The sequence below is a fragment of the Megascapheus bottae genome, chromosome 29, assembly GCF_031878675.1.
Source record: "Megascapheus bottae isolate mThoBot1 chromosome 29, mThoBot2.hap1, whole genome shotgun sequence".
In the NCBI taxonomy this organism is placed as follows: Eukaryota; Metazoa; Chordata; class Mammalia; order Rodentia; family Geomyidae; genus Megascapheus; species Megascapheus bottae.
In genome coordinates, this window is record NC_143537.1 from 13,023,552 (window position 1) to 13,041,933 (window position 18,382).

At 41.3% G+C, this 18,382-nt stretch overlaps 1 protein-coding gene across 1 annotated transcript in view; it reads right to left on the reverse strand.

Annotated features, from left to right (window-relative positions):
• The window catches only part of Gria1 (glutamate ionotropic receptor AMPA type subunit 1), a 133,133-nt gene extending 129,085 nt beyond the window's left edge, over positions 1–4,048 (reverse strand). Inside the window, exons 1-2 of the mRNA XM_090321173.1 lie at positions 3,995–4,048; positions 540–772 (exon numbers count right to left, since the gene is read on the reverse strand). Of these exons, the coding sequence (XP_090177299.1) occupies positions 540–772; positions 3,995–4,048 (287 nt within the window). The remainder of the gene's footprint in view (positions 1–539; positions 773–3,994) is intronic.
• Positions 4,049–18,382: the final 14,334 nt, after the last annotated feature.

Below are 18,382 nucleotides of genomic sequence, written 5' to 3' on the forward strand. Positions count from 1 at the left end.
TCTTAAGACTAATATTTGGGGGTGTTTTGGTTTGCTTCTGTGCCCATATTTGAACTCAGAGCCTTGTGCTCTTGCTCAGTTTTTACCTCACGGCTGGCATTCTACCACTTGAACCATGCCACAACTTCCGGCTTTTGGGTGGTTTATTAGAGGGAAGAATTTCAAAATCTTTTGTGCTGAGGCTGGCTTTGAACCTTGATCTTCACGTCTCAGGTTCCTGAGTAGCTAGGGTTACAGGTGTGAGCCACCCACACTCCGTAGTTTGTTGCTTTTTTTTTCTTTGGGGGGGGGGTCTGATTGACCTTTGACTTATTATATTATTTTTTATTTCTTTTACTAACTGCACAGTACTTACCTAGTATTTTCTACATAATTGTTAATGCTTTGTCTCTGGGTATCTAGCTAACTCAAGCCAATGTGCATTAGCAGAGATAACATTTAGCAGATTTAGAAGCAAATGAGGAAGCTATTTACATTTATATTAGTCCCTATAATCATCTGTTGGTACTGAGATCCTTGTAATTTATTATGGCCTTTACTGCCTGCCAGGAAGCAATGACAGGCTTGGATTCCACACGCCCTTCTTAGCAGGTATCCAGACTCGATCAATATTTGGGGGAATGACAGCTTTGGAGAGGGTTCTGATTTTGATTCCAGGTAATACCTCAGGGTCACGGGTGACAGAAGCATCATCAGGACACGGACAAAAGGATTTGTGGACAGCTGTGCCTGTGGTTGGATCTGGTTTCACATAAGCAGCCTGCAGACTTCTCTAAGGACAGGTTCCTAGTGGAAGAGCACTGGAGAGGGAGTCTCTGAGTTCCAGTCAGCTTGGTTGGATGGATGCTAGGGCATCTGGAGGAGGGAAACTAGATGCTTGTGGGCAAAGGCCATGTTTTTATGGCTCATTTGTAAGAGGTATGGTCAGTAAAGCCATCTAAGTCATCAGAACTATAAGTGCAGAGAAACTGCACTGGACCAAATTGAATTAAGCTTCAATCTGATGGAGTGTGTGTGTGTGTGTGTGTGTGTGTGTGTGTGTGTGTGTGTGTGTATGTGTGTGTGTGATCCGGAGGGCTGGGGCAGGGAGGGATAGCACAGGGAAATATTCAAATCTTCAAACCCCTAGCATCTTCATAATTTATTACTCAAAATCAGCCTTCCTTTATCAGAGTCCTTCCATTTCCTTTAGATTTTTTTCCCCCAAACCTTCATCTTCTGGAGCAAAGTGGATAGGTTTCCTCAAGCAACATAGACAGAAAAAAAGCCATTTTATGCAGCTTTCTATTACCATCAAGGCATGTTTGAGGCAGTTCGCTTGAGACAGAGGAAATGTGTATTTTGGCTTCTGGGTCAGGAAGTTTCTGGGCATGCAGAACCTAGAAAGAAAAGCAAAATTGGAAAAGAAAATTAAAAAAAAAATAGGCCAGAGTCCACCATGCCCTTAAAAGACAAATTCCAGGAACCTACAAGATTCCACATTCTAGGCCATCCCCTTTCAAGGGTTTCACTTTTGTTTTTTTTTTGTTTTTTTGGGTGTTGGTCCTGAGATTTGAATTCAGGGCCTGAGCTGTTTTGCTCAAGGCTAGCACTCTACCACTGGAGCCAAAGTGCCACTTCTGGACATTTTTTTTTTTGGTAGATAAGTGTAGATAAGAGTCTCAAGAACTTTCTCCTGGGTTGTTTAAACAGCGATTCTTCCATCTCAGCCTCCTGAGTAGCTAGGGTGACAGATGTGAGCTATCAAATGCCCCAGCTTCACTTTTGAACCCCCGAAGACATGGTCTTCCTGATCTTATATTCTGTAAAACTTCAAACATGAATAACAGGGGCAGGGGTTTAGTCAAGTTCAACCTGTGGGTTACAACTCAACTGTCAAGTCAGTCAGACGTGGAATTGTATGTCAGCTCCACTCAGCTAGGATCCCACTCTTTCCCTCATCCCATGGACATACCCAGAATGTCTTGATGTAAGGGTCATTGGAAAGTTCCATGGCTTCTGCACGGACTGGACTCAGCACAAACCTGTTCCATTACACAGAAGTGATTGCTCACTAGAGAGTGAAGTATTGCTTAATTTTCAGAGCAGCACACATGATTATATTAGAGAAGGCCTCCGTCTACAGGAAGAATAGATCCCACCCCTATGTCATTGAAGAGAAAGCACACGTTCCTGTTGAGAAATCCCACAGCTGGTGAAATTCAGTCTGGGTCTTGGGAGTTGGAAAAAAGGTAAGAGGACGGGGCAGCAGGAAATAAAATGCAGTCTAAATATGTGTGCACACTTTAAAAAATTATTATTCACAGGATTTGAACTCAGGGCCTGGGCAGGGTCCCTGAGCTCTTTCTGCTCAAGGCTAGCACTCTACCATGTTGCGACACAGTTCCACTTGCGCTTTTCTGATGGCTCTTTGGAGTTGAGAGTAAAACAGATTTTCCTGCCCAGACTGGCCTCAAACAGTAATCCTCAGATCTCAGCCTCCTGAGCAGCTAGGATTACAGGTATGCACTACCTGTGCCTGACTCGTTTATCCTTTCAATGTAGTGGGTTGGGGTAAATAACTGGACCTGACTTTATGACACCCAAGACATTATGCTTAAGGACTAGAGCCTCCTGTAGTACAATAAAAAATAATCAGGAGATACAGTTTAAGTTTGCACCAGGGAAAGGCTTCCTAGACATTGGAAGGAGAGATTTATTTACAGAAGGTGTGGAATACAGTGGTCAGAAGACAAGAAAAAACAGAAATACCAACAAAGCAGATGTGAAGCTCTGAAAAGAGAACTGTCAGCTGGCACGTGTACAGAGGAGAATCTCTTCCATCTCAGAGGACACTGGAGACTTCCTTTGTCCAAGAGAGGCCAGCCCCTGGCAAAGGAAAGAATTATTTTGATCTGCCATCTTGACTCTTTCTTCTTGTTCCATGCAGATTGCTTTCTCCCTGCTTTCTATCTCATGGGTGTCTGTTAGCTGTGCATGGAAGAAAGATTTGCTCTCCTGGCTGGACCTGGATCTCTTTGAAAGCTCCAGCAATCAGGATAGTCAGACTGGTAAGATAAAGGCATCATACACTACCCCCTTCGCACCCCACCCCTCACCAGCCAGCCACCTCTAACTCAGCCTCAGATAAGGCCAAGGAAGTGAATCAGAGAATGCAATCAGGTGGGTGGAAGGATGCAGTCTGTGTTTACATCCAGCAATGATTATATTTCATAAAAGGAACATCTGAATACAGTCGGCAGCGGGTGACCCTGTGTAGGCAAAAGATAGCCTAATTTGAGGATTAGAAGAAGAGGGAACAAAAGTAAGAAAGGGAGATTATATCAGGCATGCTTTCACCCCTGGCTTATTCTACGGAAACCCTTTTCATTTGACAGCGCCATAGGGTTTGAACTCACAGCCTTGTGCATCTTAGGTGCCCTAGTATGGAGTCATTTCTTCAACAATAGACTTTTTTTGTTGTTGATTCCTAAAGGTAGGTACAATGAAGAAGAGGAAGAAGGAGGAGGAAGAGAAAGAGGAGGAGCAGGAGGAGGAGGAGGAGGAAGAGGAGGAAGAGCAGAAGGAAGAAGAGGAGGAGCAGGAGGAAGAGGAAGAAGAGGAGGAGGAGGAAGAGGAGGAAGAGAAGGAAAAGAAAGAGGAGGAGGAAGAGAAAGAGGAGGAGGAGGAAGAGAAAGAGGAGGAGAAGGAAGAGAAAGAGGAGGAGCAGGAGGAAGAGGAGGAGGAGGAAGAGGAGGAGGAAGAGGAGGAGGAAGAGGAGGAGGAGGATTTCCAATGCTAGAGTTGAATGCTGGCTCGTGATACCTAGTCTTCTTGTAGATCTTCAACACAAAAAGTGTTTTTCTCATTTAATTTTTGGTTGAAATGATACCCCAGCTATTCAAACCACCCCAGAAACCACTTATCAAAGTGCTTGTCTCAAGTCACCTTCTAGCCTGAAATTAGTTCTCTCCTTCATAATCGGAACCATTTGTCAGACACCCGTCTTCATTACCTTCCCAGCCAGTGTCGTCTCCTCTCCATTCTCCACATCCTTGCTCTCATACATGAATGATGATGAGGGAATTTGTTTTATTTCTTGCTCTTAGGATGGTTTCTCACAGCCCAAGAACAGAGCATAGGTGTGGGATAAATGGGAGGAATCACAAAGGAAAGAAAGGAACTGAAATAGACAGCCAATGGAGACAGAGGGGTGGAATGCAGGAGAAATATATATATGTATATAGATATATATACATATATATAATTGGCAGGGTATAGAACTAGAGTGTTTTCAGTTTTATCCTTACGAGATAACTTAATCGTCACAACTAGGAAATAAGAGACATTTTCTCACTGTCCTTTGCATCTCAGACTTTCTGTCTATTGTGGACAGGTCTGAACATCCATGAGAATAAGGCATCCCTAAGGAGTCAAGGTTAGCCAAAGGAAGAAAAACAATGGTTCAAATCCACAAGATGGTAGACATATCTTTTAGCTTCACAACACTTCCTTCACCTACTGGGTAGATTTTTGTCACTCTCACTCAGAACCTGAAGTTAACCACTCAGACTTTGAGCTGCTTTTGAACCATAACCCTCAGATTTCAGCATTCTTGAGTAGCTAGGATTGCAGGCATGAGCCACCAATGCCTGGCAGAAGGCATGGTTTTTGAGTTGTTCAGATGATTCTGCTGAGAACACGGAGTTGACACAAATTGCATAAAGAGTTCCAGCAAGATGCACTTTGATCCAAGACACTTGCTGCTATATCATAAGATATATCCTTGTGGGATTTTCCTGGAATCATGGAAAAGCACCTAAAGTACAGGGAAACAGAACCGGAAGTATCTTTACATACAATGGGCTGGGATTAAGGCTGTAATGCAATATCAAGTAGATCTAGTCAGCTCAGCTCCTCAACCTCAGCCCAATTCTGGGTTGAGTGCCACTGCCCTGAACCTGTCTGTGACCTTGAACTTCTAGACATAACTTCCTTCTCCTTCAAGGGGTGACAACTAAAAATGTGTCTGGATTATTACCTGCTGTCCATTATGTGTGTGGGGGAGGGGTTCTCTGTTGTTAAAAGCATCTTACAAAATTTCAAGGAATTTGTGGTTTGGGGGTAGTTTTTTAATTTTGTTTTATTGTTGTTGGGTATTTTTTTTTTGGCAGTACAAGGGTTTGAACTCAGGGCTTTCCGGTCTCCATTCAGGTGTTCTCTGACTTTAGCTATCTCAATCAGCATCACTTTTATTAGTTTCTTTGTTTAACTCCTATCACCTTTTATTGTTCAAATGGGTTATATTTTTGACATATCCATGCTTACTTACCGGGTGCCGCTGACCAGTTTCCTTCTCCCCCTCCTTCTTTTTACAGCACTGTTTTTACAAGCATCATTGTTCTGTTTTCACATATGCTGCATCAGGTTATTGGAATGTCTTGTTGCATTTTTTCTTTTGCTTTGTTTTGTCAGTTATGGGACTTGAAGTGAGAGCCTGGGTGCTGTGCTATCCCTGCGCTTTTTTTTTTCTTTCTCAAGGCTAATGCTCTACCACTTAGAGCCACGGTGCCACTTCTGGTTTTCTGGTGGTTTATTGGAGATAAGAGTCTCATAGATTTTCCTGCTTGGTCTGCTTTTGAACCTTAATCCTTAGATCTCAGCCTCCTGAGTAGCTAGGATTACAGGCATGAGCCTGTAATCAGCTCATTAAGTTTATAGGGCCTCTGTCCCTGACACAAAATTTGCACTCAACAAATACTGAATAAATAAACCATCCACGTGATAGGGCAGAAGACATAGCTCACACATGTGACATGACCTTTTGAAGCTTACCTGGGAAAGTTTCCTGGCACAAAGCATTTATTACTTAATAGACATGATTTCCTCCTCTCCCCCAAATCCCCCTTGGATTTCTGGTTTGCTTTGTCTCATTATTACCACCACAGGGTACATTCCCAAAGAGGGAATTCTGGTGCTGTGAAAATGGCTGTGCCGACAAAGTCTCTAGAGGGGCATTTTACTTAAGCAAATTAGTATCCTTTCAGACAAAAAAAAAAGGAGCACAAAGTCAAACTGGCAGCCCTGTTCGTTTGGGATTCTGAACTTGAGTTTCCCATTTGATCTGCTACAGAAGAATCTGCTTTGAGCTAAGGAACCCAAGGCCCATGAGGAAAAGCTTAGCCCCTTTGTCACTTGGCAGAGTCTCTGGTGCTGTCCTTGAGCTTTCTCAAGTCTAGCACACTTGAGCCACTGCACCACTTCTGGCATTTTCTGTGTATGTGAAACCAAGGAATTGAACCCAAGGCTTCATGCAAGCTAGGGAAGCACTCTACCACTAAGCCACATTCCCAGTTTTAATTTATTTGCAGATTTCATGATGAGCCCTTTCAATGGACTCTTTAGTTGAATGCATAGACTTAGGTATGATTCACAAATATCCCACTGAATCTATGGCTTAAAAGGCTTTGAGGGCTGGGAGTGTGACCTATAAAGCCCTTGCCTACCACGCACAAAGCCCTGGGTTCAATTCCTCTGTACATACACAGAAAAAGCTGGGAATGGTGCTGTGGCTCAAGTGGTAGAGCGTTAGTCTTGAGAAAGCCCAAGGACAGTGCTCAGGCCCTGAGCCCAAGCCCAGGACTGGCAAAAATAAAACAAAATAAAATTACCCGCAAATAGTTGTGTAAAGGAGTTTCAATTCAAGCTGTCCATTGATAGTATAACACAACTCAATCTGTGTCACCCCTTTCTCAACCCCTCCCAAACCTTTATGTGACCTGCTTCCAGTGTTCACGCATGAAATCTTAGGATGGCATTTACCCCTCCTTCCTCTCCCGCTTTGTCTGCGCCTGCTCCCTTTGACCTCTCCACCAGGCTGACAAATGGCTTAGCTTCCTGGTACTTAATTCTGTTTTGCTGCTGTAAGTGATCCAAAGACTTAACACCATAGGAGGAGATTTCTTTACACGTATAGTGAGCTTTGCCAGATCTGGAGGGAAATCTTCCTAATCTAAAAGCAAAATGGCAAGGCAAAACAACAACAATAACATACAAGTAGTTAACAAATTCAGCCTTCTTCCAACAGCTATTCTTGGGACTATTACAAACTTTCCCAGTGAGTTCCAGCCTTTACACAGGAGATCAGAGCCTATGCGCCTAGCACGTGAATATTTAAAAAACTTCCATACCTCTCCCCCATACATCTTACCCTTCCCTCATTAAATAAAGATTCCTAATGTAGGATACAGGACAGAGAAGAAGGTAGCTATGAATGCCACTATGCATGCAAGTCATAGTAAATGGTTTGATCAAAGATATTTAGTGGTTTTATATCCTTCATTACTGGGATAGTCTGGCTTTTCCCCTGGTATTTCTGGATAACTGCTAGGAATACCTACTTCCTTCTCAGAAATAGACAGTTTTGATCCAGGCATACATGATCAATCAATTCAAGGATTACTTTGTGATGTAGGTAGATGGGCAGGGAAACAAAAATAAATAGCAGCCAGTAATTCAGATAGTAAAATATAACATGCTCCTCTTGGTCATGGATACAAAAGACATTTTAACTTTTAATTAAAAAATATGTCCCCTGATTAAAAAAAAAAACTACCTACCCAGAATCCGTTATTCAGCCTTAAAATCAAAGTCTTGTTGAATACTCACTTGTGCTTGAATTTCATACATCTGAATAAAATGTAATGAAAGAGAAAAAACAACCTATTGTTTCCTTCACTGACTAAACCCAGTATTAATATTAAAATTTTTAGTTATTCCTATTTACAGGACTCTTATTTTCTTTAATTAGACTGTATTTTACAAATAATTTTATGTATTGAAATTTCACTAAACAGAATGAAGAGTTTTGTTGGCATGAAAACTTTGCGAAAAGTATTATGAATGTCTATTTTTATCTTACTGACTGGCTACAATTTAAATGAAGCTCTATGTTCCACTTTTAAGTTGTTACCAGTGTTGGTTCTTAGAGCCAATATTTTGATGAGAATCATTTTTCTTGATGATTTAGCTTCTCAAAATTACTGGGTCAAAGAATGAGGTCATTATTAACTTTTTTGACAGATTGATTTTTCAATTGGCTTTCAAAAGGATCAAAGAAATGTTATTAATTTCTATTCTGTTTCTCTGATGGAATTGGGCTGTTGTTTACTAAAAACACATTCCTGCCTAGGCTATCAATATTCAGAGCTCTTTGGAATCAAGCTTTCTTCCGTCTCTATTGAGGGCCCTGTCCAGGAATTATTCACCAAATAACTGGCACATTTAGGTTCATAAATCTGAAATAGGCAAAGGAGAAAGGAAGAAAACTGAATCATCCACAGCCTATCTTCATGAATATTGGCACTGGGCATCTCATAACTCAAAGAGCCAGAGTATAAAAGGGATATTAAAGCTGTAAATAATTTCCAATTAGCATAATTATCTATGTCCTAGGCTGGTAAGCTCTTGGCTTTCTGTTAGGAATAGAAATATGGAAGAAAATGTTCTCAGATCCTGTCATATAGAAAAGCAAGAAGGTCCAGAATCAACTCAGGCACATTCTTCAACTTTTTCAAGAACTGTTCCATAAGTTTAAAGCACGCTTGTCATCTTGAACTTGGGAGTTCAAAATCCGAAAGACCCTGTGTGAAACAGAGAAAAGAAAGAAAAAGGAGCACTCATGTGTTTGGAACAAGCCTGCTGGATGCTCCATTTTTTTTTATCACTGAAATGGAGAGAACATTGTTAACTCTCTCTCTCTCTATATATATATATATGTATATGTATATGTATATATATATGTATATGTATAGTGAACTTGTTTATGAGTGGTACCTAACTGGCGAAAGAGATTCAGATACCATATATAAACAGGAAGATTTCCAACACTATTGATGTAGGGGCCCATTCCAATTCTTACAGGCTGAAGCCAGCGGACGCCAGGTAGCTGTGTAGTGGGAAATGCCTTCAGAACTGTCTGGAGAATGGGAACAGCTTTCTATGTAAGGGCTGGAACTCATAGGTAAAGTGTCTAATATTCCTCAGGATAGCTTCTCATGAAGGCGAAATTGGTTAACTCGATTTGTTGTTGTTGTTTTGCCTTACTGTTTGCTTTTAGATTAATTGGATTTTCCTCAAGATCTGGCAAAGTTAACTATACATGTGTATATCTATAGATATAGATAGGTAGATAGATACAGATAGATAGACAGACAGACAGACAGATAGATAGGTAGATAGATTTGTGGGGGTTCAAATTCTGTACTTCTGATAGTAACCATCTGACCTTGGATGAACTTGAGGGAAATAAGAAAGGGTGGTAATGATGATTTAATTTAGTCGAGATTTACCATGTGCCTACCACAAATTAGCCATGGTTTCTGATTCTGGGGCTATGTCATTGAACAAAACAAACACACATTGCCCAAGTGAACAAAGTTCTGAGGCTTGTGCCTCCGAAGGTTGAGATGTGAGGACTGATGTTCAAAGCCATCCAGGCCAGAAAAGTCTGTGAGATTCTTATTTCAACTAAACAACAAAAAGCCAGAAGTGGAGCTGTGGCTCAAGTAGTCTAGAGCACCGGCCAAAAGCTAAGAGAAAGTCCCTAGGTCTTTTGATCAAGTGCTAGTACTGGTACCGAAAAAAATCAAAACAAAACACAACAAAGATAGCAAAAAACATAGCCTATGTGCTTTTGTGACACAGACAATAAACAGAATACATTTGAGGAAGTGAAAAAGGTCAGAGTGATGGCTAATTATTTTGCATTATCTTGATTAGGCCACAGTGCAAGATACTTGATTAATTATGTGGTAGGTTTTTGTGAGGGTGTTTTGAATACGATGAGCAATTAAATTCGTGGATTGGACGAAAGCAAATATCCCTCCAGAATGTGGTTTGGACTCATGCAATAGTGAAGGTGTGTATTTCTTTACAAAAGAAGGAATTCTGTCCGTAGACTAACTTCAACAACAACATTAGAATTCGAGGCAGTTTTGAACTTGACTTGCCAGCCTTAATAGTCGTCTGAGGCGAATTCCTTAAAAATACCCTTCAGGCCTGCCCATGCATCTTGGTAGACACATGCCCTACTGTTTTTCACCCTAACAGGGGTAAATCTGAAATCCTATAGGGAAAGATGGCCAGGAAAGGTAATGAATACTCTTTCTTTTCTCTCTGACCTATTTTGTTCTCAAATTTTCCTTCCATTTTGCTTTGGAATATTTGAGATTAGACTTGAGCATGTGTGTCTTTTTTTTTTTTTGCCAGTCCTGGGCTTGAGCTCAGGGCCTGAGCACTGTTCTTGGACTTTCTCAAGGCTAGAGCTCTACCACTTGAGCCTCAGCACCACTTCCAGCTTTTTTCTATGTATGTGGCACCAAGGAATTGAACCCGGGTCTTCATGAATGCTAGGCAAGCACTTTAACCACTAGGCCAAACTCCTGGCCCATGTGTCTCTTTTTTTATATTGTGAATTATACAGATGGATTTCCTATGCAGCCACTATTAGGCTTGTGCTTTCAACGCAGTCTGGAGTTTAACCTCCAGTGATGATTATTATTGTTTCTTCAGGAGCATAAAATACATTCCCCCCCTCATATGAATTAGAGTCGATCATATCTTTGAGAAATGAGAAACAGTAGAAAATAGGTAGATTGAAGTTATCATACTTTATTTGTGTGTGTGTGTATGTACCAGTCCTGGGGGTTAAACTCAGTGCCTGGGCACTGTTCCTGGGTTTTTATACTCAAGGCTACCACTCTACCACTTGAGCCACAGCTCTACTTCTGGCTTTTGGGTGGTTAATTGGAGATGAGTTCCAACTGAACTTTCCTGCCTGGGCTGGCCTTGAACCGAAATCCTCAGATCTCAGCCTCTAGAGTGACAAGGATGATAGGTGTATGTGAGCCTCCAGCACCTACTCTAGTTCCTAAACTTCAATGATTCTAGGAATTATTAAGGCAAAGGTTAAGTTTTCAGATTCCCAGACACTAGCCCCAAGTTTATGGTGGTGGGGTTTGGGCCCAACATTCACAGTAACCCGCCTGAAGTCGACCCAAAAACCGTATTGAAAACACACACACACACACACACACACACACACACACACACACACACACACACACACACCAGATTCAGGTTCCTCAACAAAGACACCGGGGCATAAGTGGACAAATATATATCTTTGCAACTCCAGCTAGTGTCTTTACTAGACTAGCAGCCTTTGCCACACATATTTTGACCCCCACTGAATATAAAATCCCAGGTCCAGGAACCTCCTTACATTCTCCAGACAATTCTGAAGGCATTCCCCATTGCACAGCTCTCTGGCTTCTGCTGGCACTGGCCTGTGACAGCTGGAATGGACCCTTGAGCAAGAATGTCGGAAATCTTCCTGGTTCTATATGGTGTCTGTATCTCTTTCACCAGGTAGGTATTGTCCATAAACATTTCAAAGGGTCTCCTTGACTGAAGCTACAGTGGGCTGTGCTTTGAATGTCTGCCTCTCAGTCTGTCTGTCTGTCTGTCTGTCTGTCTGTCTGTCTGTCTGTCTGCCTATCTGTATTTCTCTCTCCCCATTCTTTTCCACAGACCCAATACATACTCACCTGTCTACTTTCTATATCCGCACTGTGTTTCTACTCTTGATGCCAGCGCAGAAGGGAAGGAGGTCCTGGGTCAGTTATCTGGCCTATTTAAGAATATCAAAGCATTTGCAAAGAGTAAAACACTACGTTATTCATGAAAAATCAAGTGTCAAAAAATCTCCTACATAGTTGTATTTTCTACATTTAAAGGCTCGGGACAAATTCTGTGGTTTTCTTCACAAAGAAGGGGGGTGGTGAGGGCCTGAACCCCAGCTTGGCTCATCACGAACAGCTGTTTAATGATAATGACAATGAGCTGCAGTTACAGTGTACCTTTCATTTAAATGACTCTACAGGCTGGATTTATGTTCACCATGACTAAAAACAGACTTTGTGCAGTCCCCAAACGGATCTCCATGAGAATCCCACCACCTCTGCAGTTGTTACAGGTCTGCACATCCTCTCTTGACGCAGTCTGCGAAGAAAAAAAGAAAAAAAACAGCTAATGAGCAACAGTGGTAGTGTAATTAAGGCTGTCAATTGACAGAGAGAAAATTTGATCTACTGCTGGCTTTCTGCAGTGGGTCCCAATTCATTGATGTGTTCCTATGGTTTGACATCTTTGTCAGGCTTTCTCTAGGAAGGGATGGCGGGTGAGTGGGGAGCTAAGGTTGTGATTCTCTGCCATTTGATTCTTTCAAATGTTGTATGCTTTGGCTTACATGCAAGTACTTAGGGGCTAGCACTTAGGGCTTCATATTCTGTATTGGCATTTTCTTTCCCTCTCTCTAGGCTGGGGCTTTACCACTTAAGCCATACATCTACTTGTAGCTTTTTGTGGGTTAATTAGAGATGAAAGTTGCACAATTATTTTTTTTCCTTCCCTGGGCTGGTTTTGCAAGTTGATGCTCAGATCTCAGCTTCCTGGGTAGCTAAGATGACAGATATGAGCTACTGGCACCAGATTTTCTTCCCAAAATGTAATCATTGAAAAGAGGTCGATGGTTTAGATCTCTGTGATCTAATAGGGAAAAACAAATGTGCTGGTGACGGGGAAATAATGTGCCTTCAAACTAGGGTCTTCGCTTCTGTTGATCCTCAGAATGAGGATAAGATAGATGTAACTTTCACATTGCCTGTGTGACTATAAGAGAAAAAAAAGCACCTAGAAATAAATATGAAAAACAATTTCAAAGGTAGATAGTAGGGATGGAAACATTTTAAAAATTGTGATTTTTCTCCAACTCCTTAAAAAGCTCAAAGATTTAAAAACAAGTCGTGGTAAGTCCTTTTAGGCCTACTGCACAAGACCTTCCTTTGTTTCTGTAATTGAACCTGAGACTTAGAGTGATCAAAGCTCTGGTGGTGATTCTGAGGGCTATTCCAGGACTCAGTCCAAAGGTACCTTGTTTCTGAATCTACTAATAACACTAACTCTTGAGTTAGTGTCCCTCTAATGAGTTCCACTATCAGTTTGCTGCCACCCACAATTTCTCACATTTTCCAGTCTGTTTGATTCATAACTTGGGCAGGTCAATACAACAGTGATATTATTGCCTGCTCTAGTTGCAGAACCCCTTGCTGTTTGGAAGTGGCCGGGACCCTTTCACATTCAGGGACCCTTTCACATTCAATTCTCCCAAGTACCCAATTATAGTATACTTGAAGAAACTGAAGCTCAGAGCTTAAAATCATTTATCCCAAACTATGTAATTAGAAAGCAACAAAGTCAACCTTTGAACCCCAGTAAATTTGACCCTGGAACCTTTACTGTTGATATCTGTGTCCTATCCAAACTCATTTGCTTGAAGTTTCTCATGAATATAGATTTAAAAAGAATAATAATTGAGTCTGGAATCGTAGCAGGGGTAAGCTCCACAGTCGGCAATGTTAATCACCTCTTGGATCCTCAACCAGTTATGGACATTTGTCAAGGTGTTTGTCCTCTGTACTTCTGGGGCCATCAGAATCTCCATCATTGCTGGTCTTGCTCTCTGTGAGAACTCAAAGCTCACCAGAATCTCCATCATTGCTGGTCTTGCTCTCTATGAGAACTCAAAGCCTTCTCTATGCTATTATTCTCCATGTAAGCAAGATGGTTATTCTCTATTTGCTTCTCACCTCCTATGTCTTCAATAAAGTATGTGTGGTTCAGGTAATCAGAAGTCCCCTTTCCTTTTTATAAGTCAGTGATCTGAGGGGTAGGAGATGATATTTTCTCAGAATGGCCCAAACTGGCCATGTCTACAGCAGTCTTCATGGCCTTACAAAATGGATTGCTAGAGGAAACATCATTAAATGGGAATGGAAGCTGACATAGTCACCAGGAACCCCTGAATCATCACTATCAATTTCATTTCCTGGAAACTTCCCTTTTCATACAACTCTTTCCCTGGGGAAACGATGCCTCCATAGGTTCTTTCAAATCCGATTAAGCCTTTTCACCCCTTTAGGATATCCAGATGGTCAAAGCATTGGTGACTCACGCTGTAATCTCTGTACTTGGGAAGCTGAGAGAGGAGAGGTGGTGGGTTTGAATTTAGACTGATTTACATAGCAAGATTCTAAACAACCACACACAAAAGATCATTCTGACTAAAGTCTGGTCTGGAGAGATTTGGAGATAGTTGGTGTTGGTACAGTTTTTAAAGTCTGGTCTGGAGAGATTTGGAGATAGTTGGTGTTGGTACAGTTTTTTGTCAGGAGATACTAATGGTATTGTTTTGCATTCATTTTAACATCCTTAACTAAAAGTTAAGAGGGAAAGCCTAAATAAGAGTATTTGTATACAGGTTTTATTCTGGTTCAGTGATGTGTGAGGGGCAGGACATTTCAGGACTCCCAGCTAACTTCTTCTGGATAACATTTGAAATAGAAATGTTTTAAGAGTAAGCCCCTATTACAGATAAAAATGCCATTTAAAAAAATTATAGACTGAAAGGCAGTTAAACCTCCCAGCTCAGAGAATTTACGCGTGAAATCATATCCCCCTGGAAACTCTTTGATCATGTTTGTTTGTTTTGTCTTCTTGAGCCTCATTGGTAGTATGGTTTTAGACGTCTTGATGTCTGTCTAGATAATTTTCTTGATAGGACCCAGAAGGAAGAATTAGGGACTAAGTAAAAAGAGTCCAAATAAAAAGAATACTACACTGCCTGTTTCACAATCCAGCTACAGAGAATGCCTATACTTTGACAACAGGCTGAAAGAGATGAATATGAGATTGTTTGGACTCTTTTTTTTATATATATGTTCTGGCGTTGGGGCTTGAACTCACCAACTGGATGATGTACCTTACAATTTTTGCTCAAGGCTGGCATACTACCACTTGATCCACAGCTCCACTGATGGCCTTTTGGTAGCTGATTGGACATAAGTGTCTCACAGATTTTGCTGCCAGAGCTAGCTATGAACTGAAATCCTCAGATCTCAGCCTCCTGAGTAACTAGGATTACAGGTCCATCTGTCCTCACTCTTTTAAGTCAACCAGGTCTCATTGAGTCTCTGGTGTTCAGTGATTCCTTTGCTTGGCCTAAGAGGCCATGCCAGGTGGGTTTGAGAAGGTTTTGATTCTCTCAGGCAGTATTTCTTCAGTTCTGCTGTCTGTGTCTCATCTCTGGGCACTATTCCCGCTCTGTGAAAGATGGTATGTAGACAACAGGAACTACCTCGAGTGAGCCTTAGTTAAAGGCGTATTTATTAAAAGGATCCATGAGAACTTCTAAGAATATGCCAGCTATGGAACCAGAAGAACAATGCCCAAGATCATTTCTCAAGCTGGTCAATCTGGTGGAAATATTGTACAGCTAGCCACTTGGTCCAAATTCCTATCTCCTCCAATATCTAGATTCTGGTTAATGCTTTGAGATAGAAGCATTTACTTTGGTAAACCCAAGCATGCCTAAATTTGAAGGAATGATAGAAAAAATAAGGCATGTACCACGTTACTTCTCTCTTGGTAGTCCAATTGGACCATCTGTGACAGAGTAAGCAAGAAATCCAGTTCATGGTGTGTCTAATACAAACTGAGAAACTCCAACTCCTCTGCCATTATCCTTTCAAAAGTTCACAGAAATGGAGTCTCCTCTCAGACCTTCTTAGTGATTCAGCCTGCATTGATTGATCTCTCCCTTTTGTGATCTATCACACTAATAGACTTGAGTCATACAAACCCAAATCTAATTAGAAATTCTTTTGGCTTGTTGGCCAGTTGACTCATTGTGCATATGTCTATTCTTCCCAAATCAATCCCAAACAACTCTGAAATGGACTCTGCATCGACTGCTTACACAGCTGGGTTTCAGGAAACACTCGTGGGCCTGTGAGTACTTATACTTGCTAATACTTTGCTGCCTGATTTCAATAATTTATATGTATATGTATATATATATGCAGAGAGAGAGAGAGAGAGCGCACATACCCAAGGGCCTGTGGACTTGGAGAGAAATGTTAAGTGTAACGCCTCTAAATAGATGAAAGTAAGATGATTAGAAAGAATGTAGTATGACCTCAGCTCTCAAGGAAACAGATTTTGGGTAGAGACTTACCTAGCTCTCTCCCAAATTGACTTGTGAGAAATATGGCTCTATCATAAAAACATACTACTCTTGACATTCTCCCCCTGTCATTTTTTTGTGTGTTTGTGTTTCCAAGATACTCATGGTAGAGGTGAACGATATACAACTGCCCTATGCAAAATTCACTCATGAGTATGTTCTTTGTATGGATCTCTTGCAGAAAAGCAAGTGTCTTTCAGATTCAATCATTGGTAAAATATTTAAATGCATATTTCCCTGCCTCCATAGGGAGTCTTCATTATTCTTCCCAAGGGATTTGTAGTCTCTGACCTTCTTTGACTCTGTTGTTAATAACAGAGTCAGCAAGCCAAGAAACCTTACATCTCCTTGGTTCACATAATAGATGACATCACACAAGTTGTTGTACTTGACACCTTAATTTAAATTCTCCCAATTACTCATACTTGGGGTGGGGGGCAGGGAAATTCATCATTGATTTGATAGCCCCACCCCATCCCACTTTTTTTCCTGGTTGATTGTGGGGCTTGAACTCTGGGCCTGGACTCTGTCCCTGAGCTCTTCAGCTCAAGGCTCATGCTTTACCACTTTGAGCCACAGTGATTCATCTGATTTCCTGGAGATCAGAGTCTCATGGACTTTCCTTCCCCGGGGTTGGCTTTGAATTGCGATCCTTATATCTCAGCATCCCGAGTAGCTAGGCATGAGCCACCAGGAAACGGGAGAAATGTCACTCTATTTGGCATTTCACTATGAGATGCCCTCCATGTCACAGTTCTTATATCTGATAAGGTTTTCTTTATTACCCTCTTTTCTTCCCTTCATTCACCTCTTTACTTTCCTTCACTCTCCTCCTGGGAGATTGAGAGTTAGGATAGAAACTGGAGCTCAGGGACAATGCCCAGGCCTAAAGTTCAAGCCCCACAACTGACCAAAAGAAAAAAGAAAACTCTTTGATCCTGAGAGGCTGCCATGATGAGTTTTTAGCACTGTTGTGACAGCAAATCTCACCAAGGAAAGAATCAGGTTTATTTATCCCATTTCTCTTATCTGAGGCCATGTGTTTACTGAGAATGGATTCTTTGAGCTGAGGGCTTTCAGCTCTGGATTCTGGTTTTCCAGAGGTATCTTTGCCTCAGGAATCAAGACATGTATGTTCTTCAAGGCTTGTTCAAGATAAACAATCAGTCAAGTATATGCAAAGGTTAATGAGGACTAAGTCCTACTCTTAGGAGGGGGCAGGTAACAAATATCAATGGTGTTTAAAATAAATTTTAAAACAAAATTCGATTGGCTCTCCTACGTAGAACTTGTGCTCTGTCACACTGTGTTCAAGGGTGGGTATTTATTATTTTCAAGCTGAAAACTTGAATCACCCATGGAACTTTTGGTGTCTATAAAGGACAACTAGGTCCTGCCCAGACCTACGTAGTCAGTTGTTTTGGAGATAGAATGTACAGATCTACATAGCACAGTGAAAGAACCACAGGGCTTCTCAGGCCTACGTAAGAACTATCCTATTACAGTGCAGGGAAGGAAGGAAGGAAGGAAGGAGGAAGGAAGGAAGGAAGGAAGGAAGGAAGGAAGGAAGGAAGGAAGGAAGGAAGGTCTGATGTATCAACCATTGTCCTGGAGGCTGAGATCTGAGAATCCTGGGCTGAAGCCAGGCTAAGCAGAAAGGTCCATGAGAATCTTATGGTCTCATGTCTAACCAAACAGCAAAAATCTAGAAGTAGAGCTGTGGTTCAAGTGGTAGAGGTACTAGCCTTGAGCAAAAAAGCTAAGGGAAAGCATCTAAGTAGGCACTGAATTCAAACTCCAGCGCTCGCGTGCACACACACACACACACACACACACACACACACACACACCAGATTTATTAGTCTACACAAGATTAGACCTCACAAGAATATTGTCTTTATTTTCCACATCTTTCTGCAGCCTCAGACTTAATTAAAAGTGTGCAATTTTCTATAGTAAATCCTGGTAGGGTATGGAAGTATAGAAATTGTCACAACCATTGTCTCTCTTTTCAACCATGGTCTCTCATTTTCTCTCTTACCTTCAGAAAAAAGATGATAAAGAAATAAATAATAAGATAATAAATAATAAGATAATAAGCGAAAGATATGTTTTTATACTTGTTATATGATTTATTCTTCATTGAAAAATTGGGTGGAATATGTTTGGACAGTATTTTTTTAAAACTGGTCCTGGAACTTGAACTTAGGGCCTGAGCACTGTCCCTGAGCCTCTTTGTTCTAAAGCTAGTGCATTACC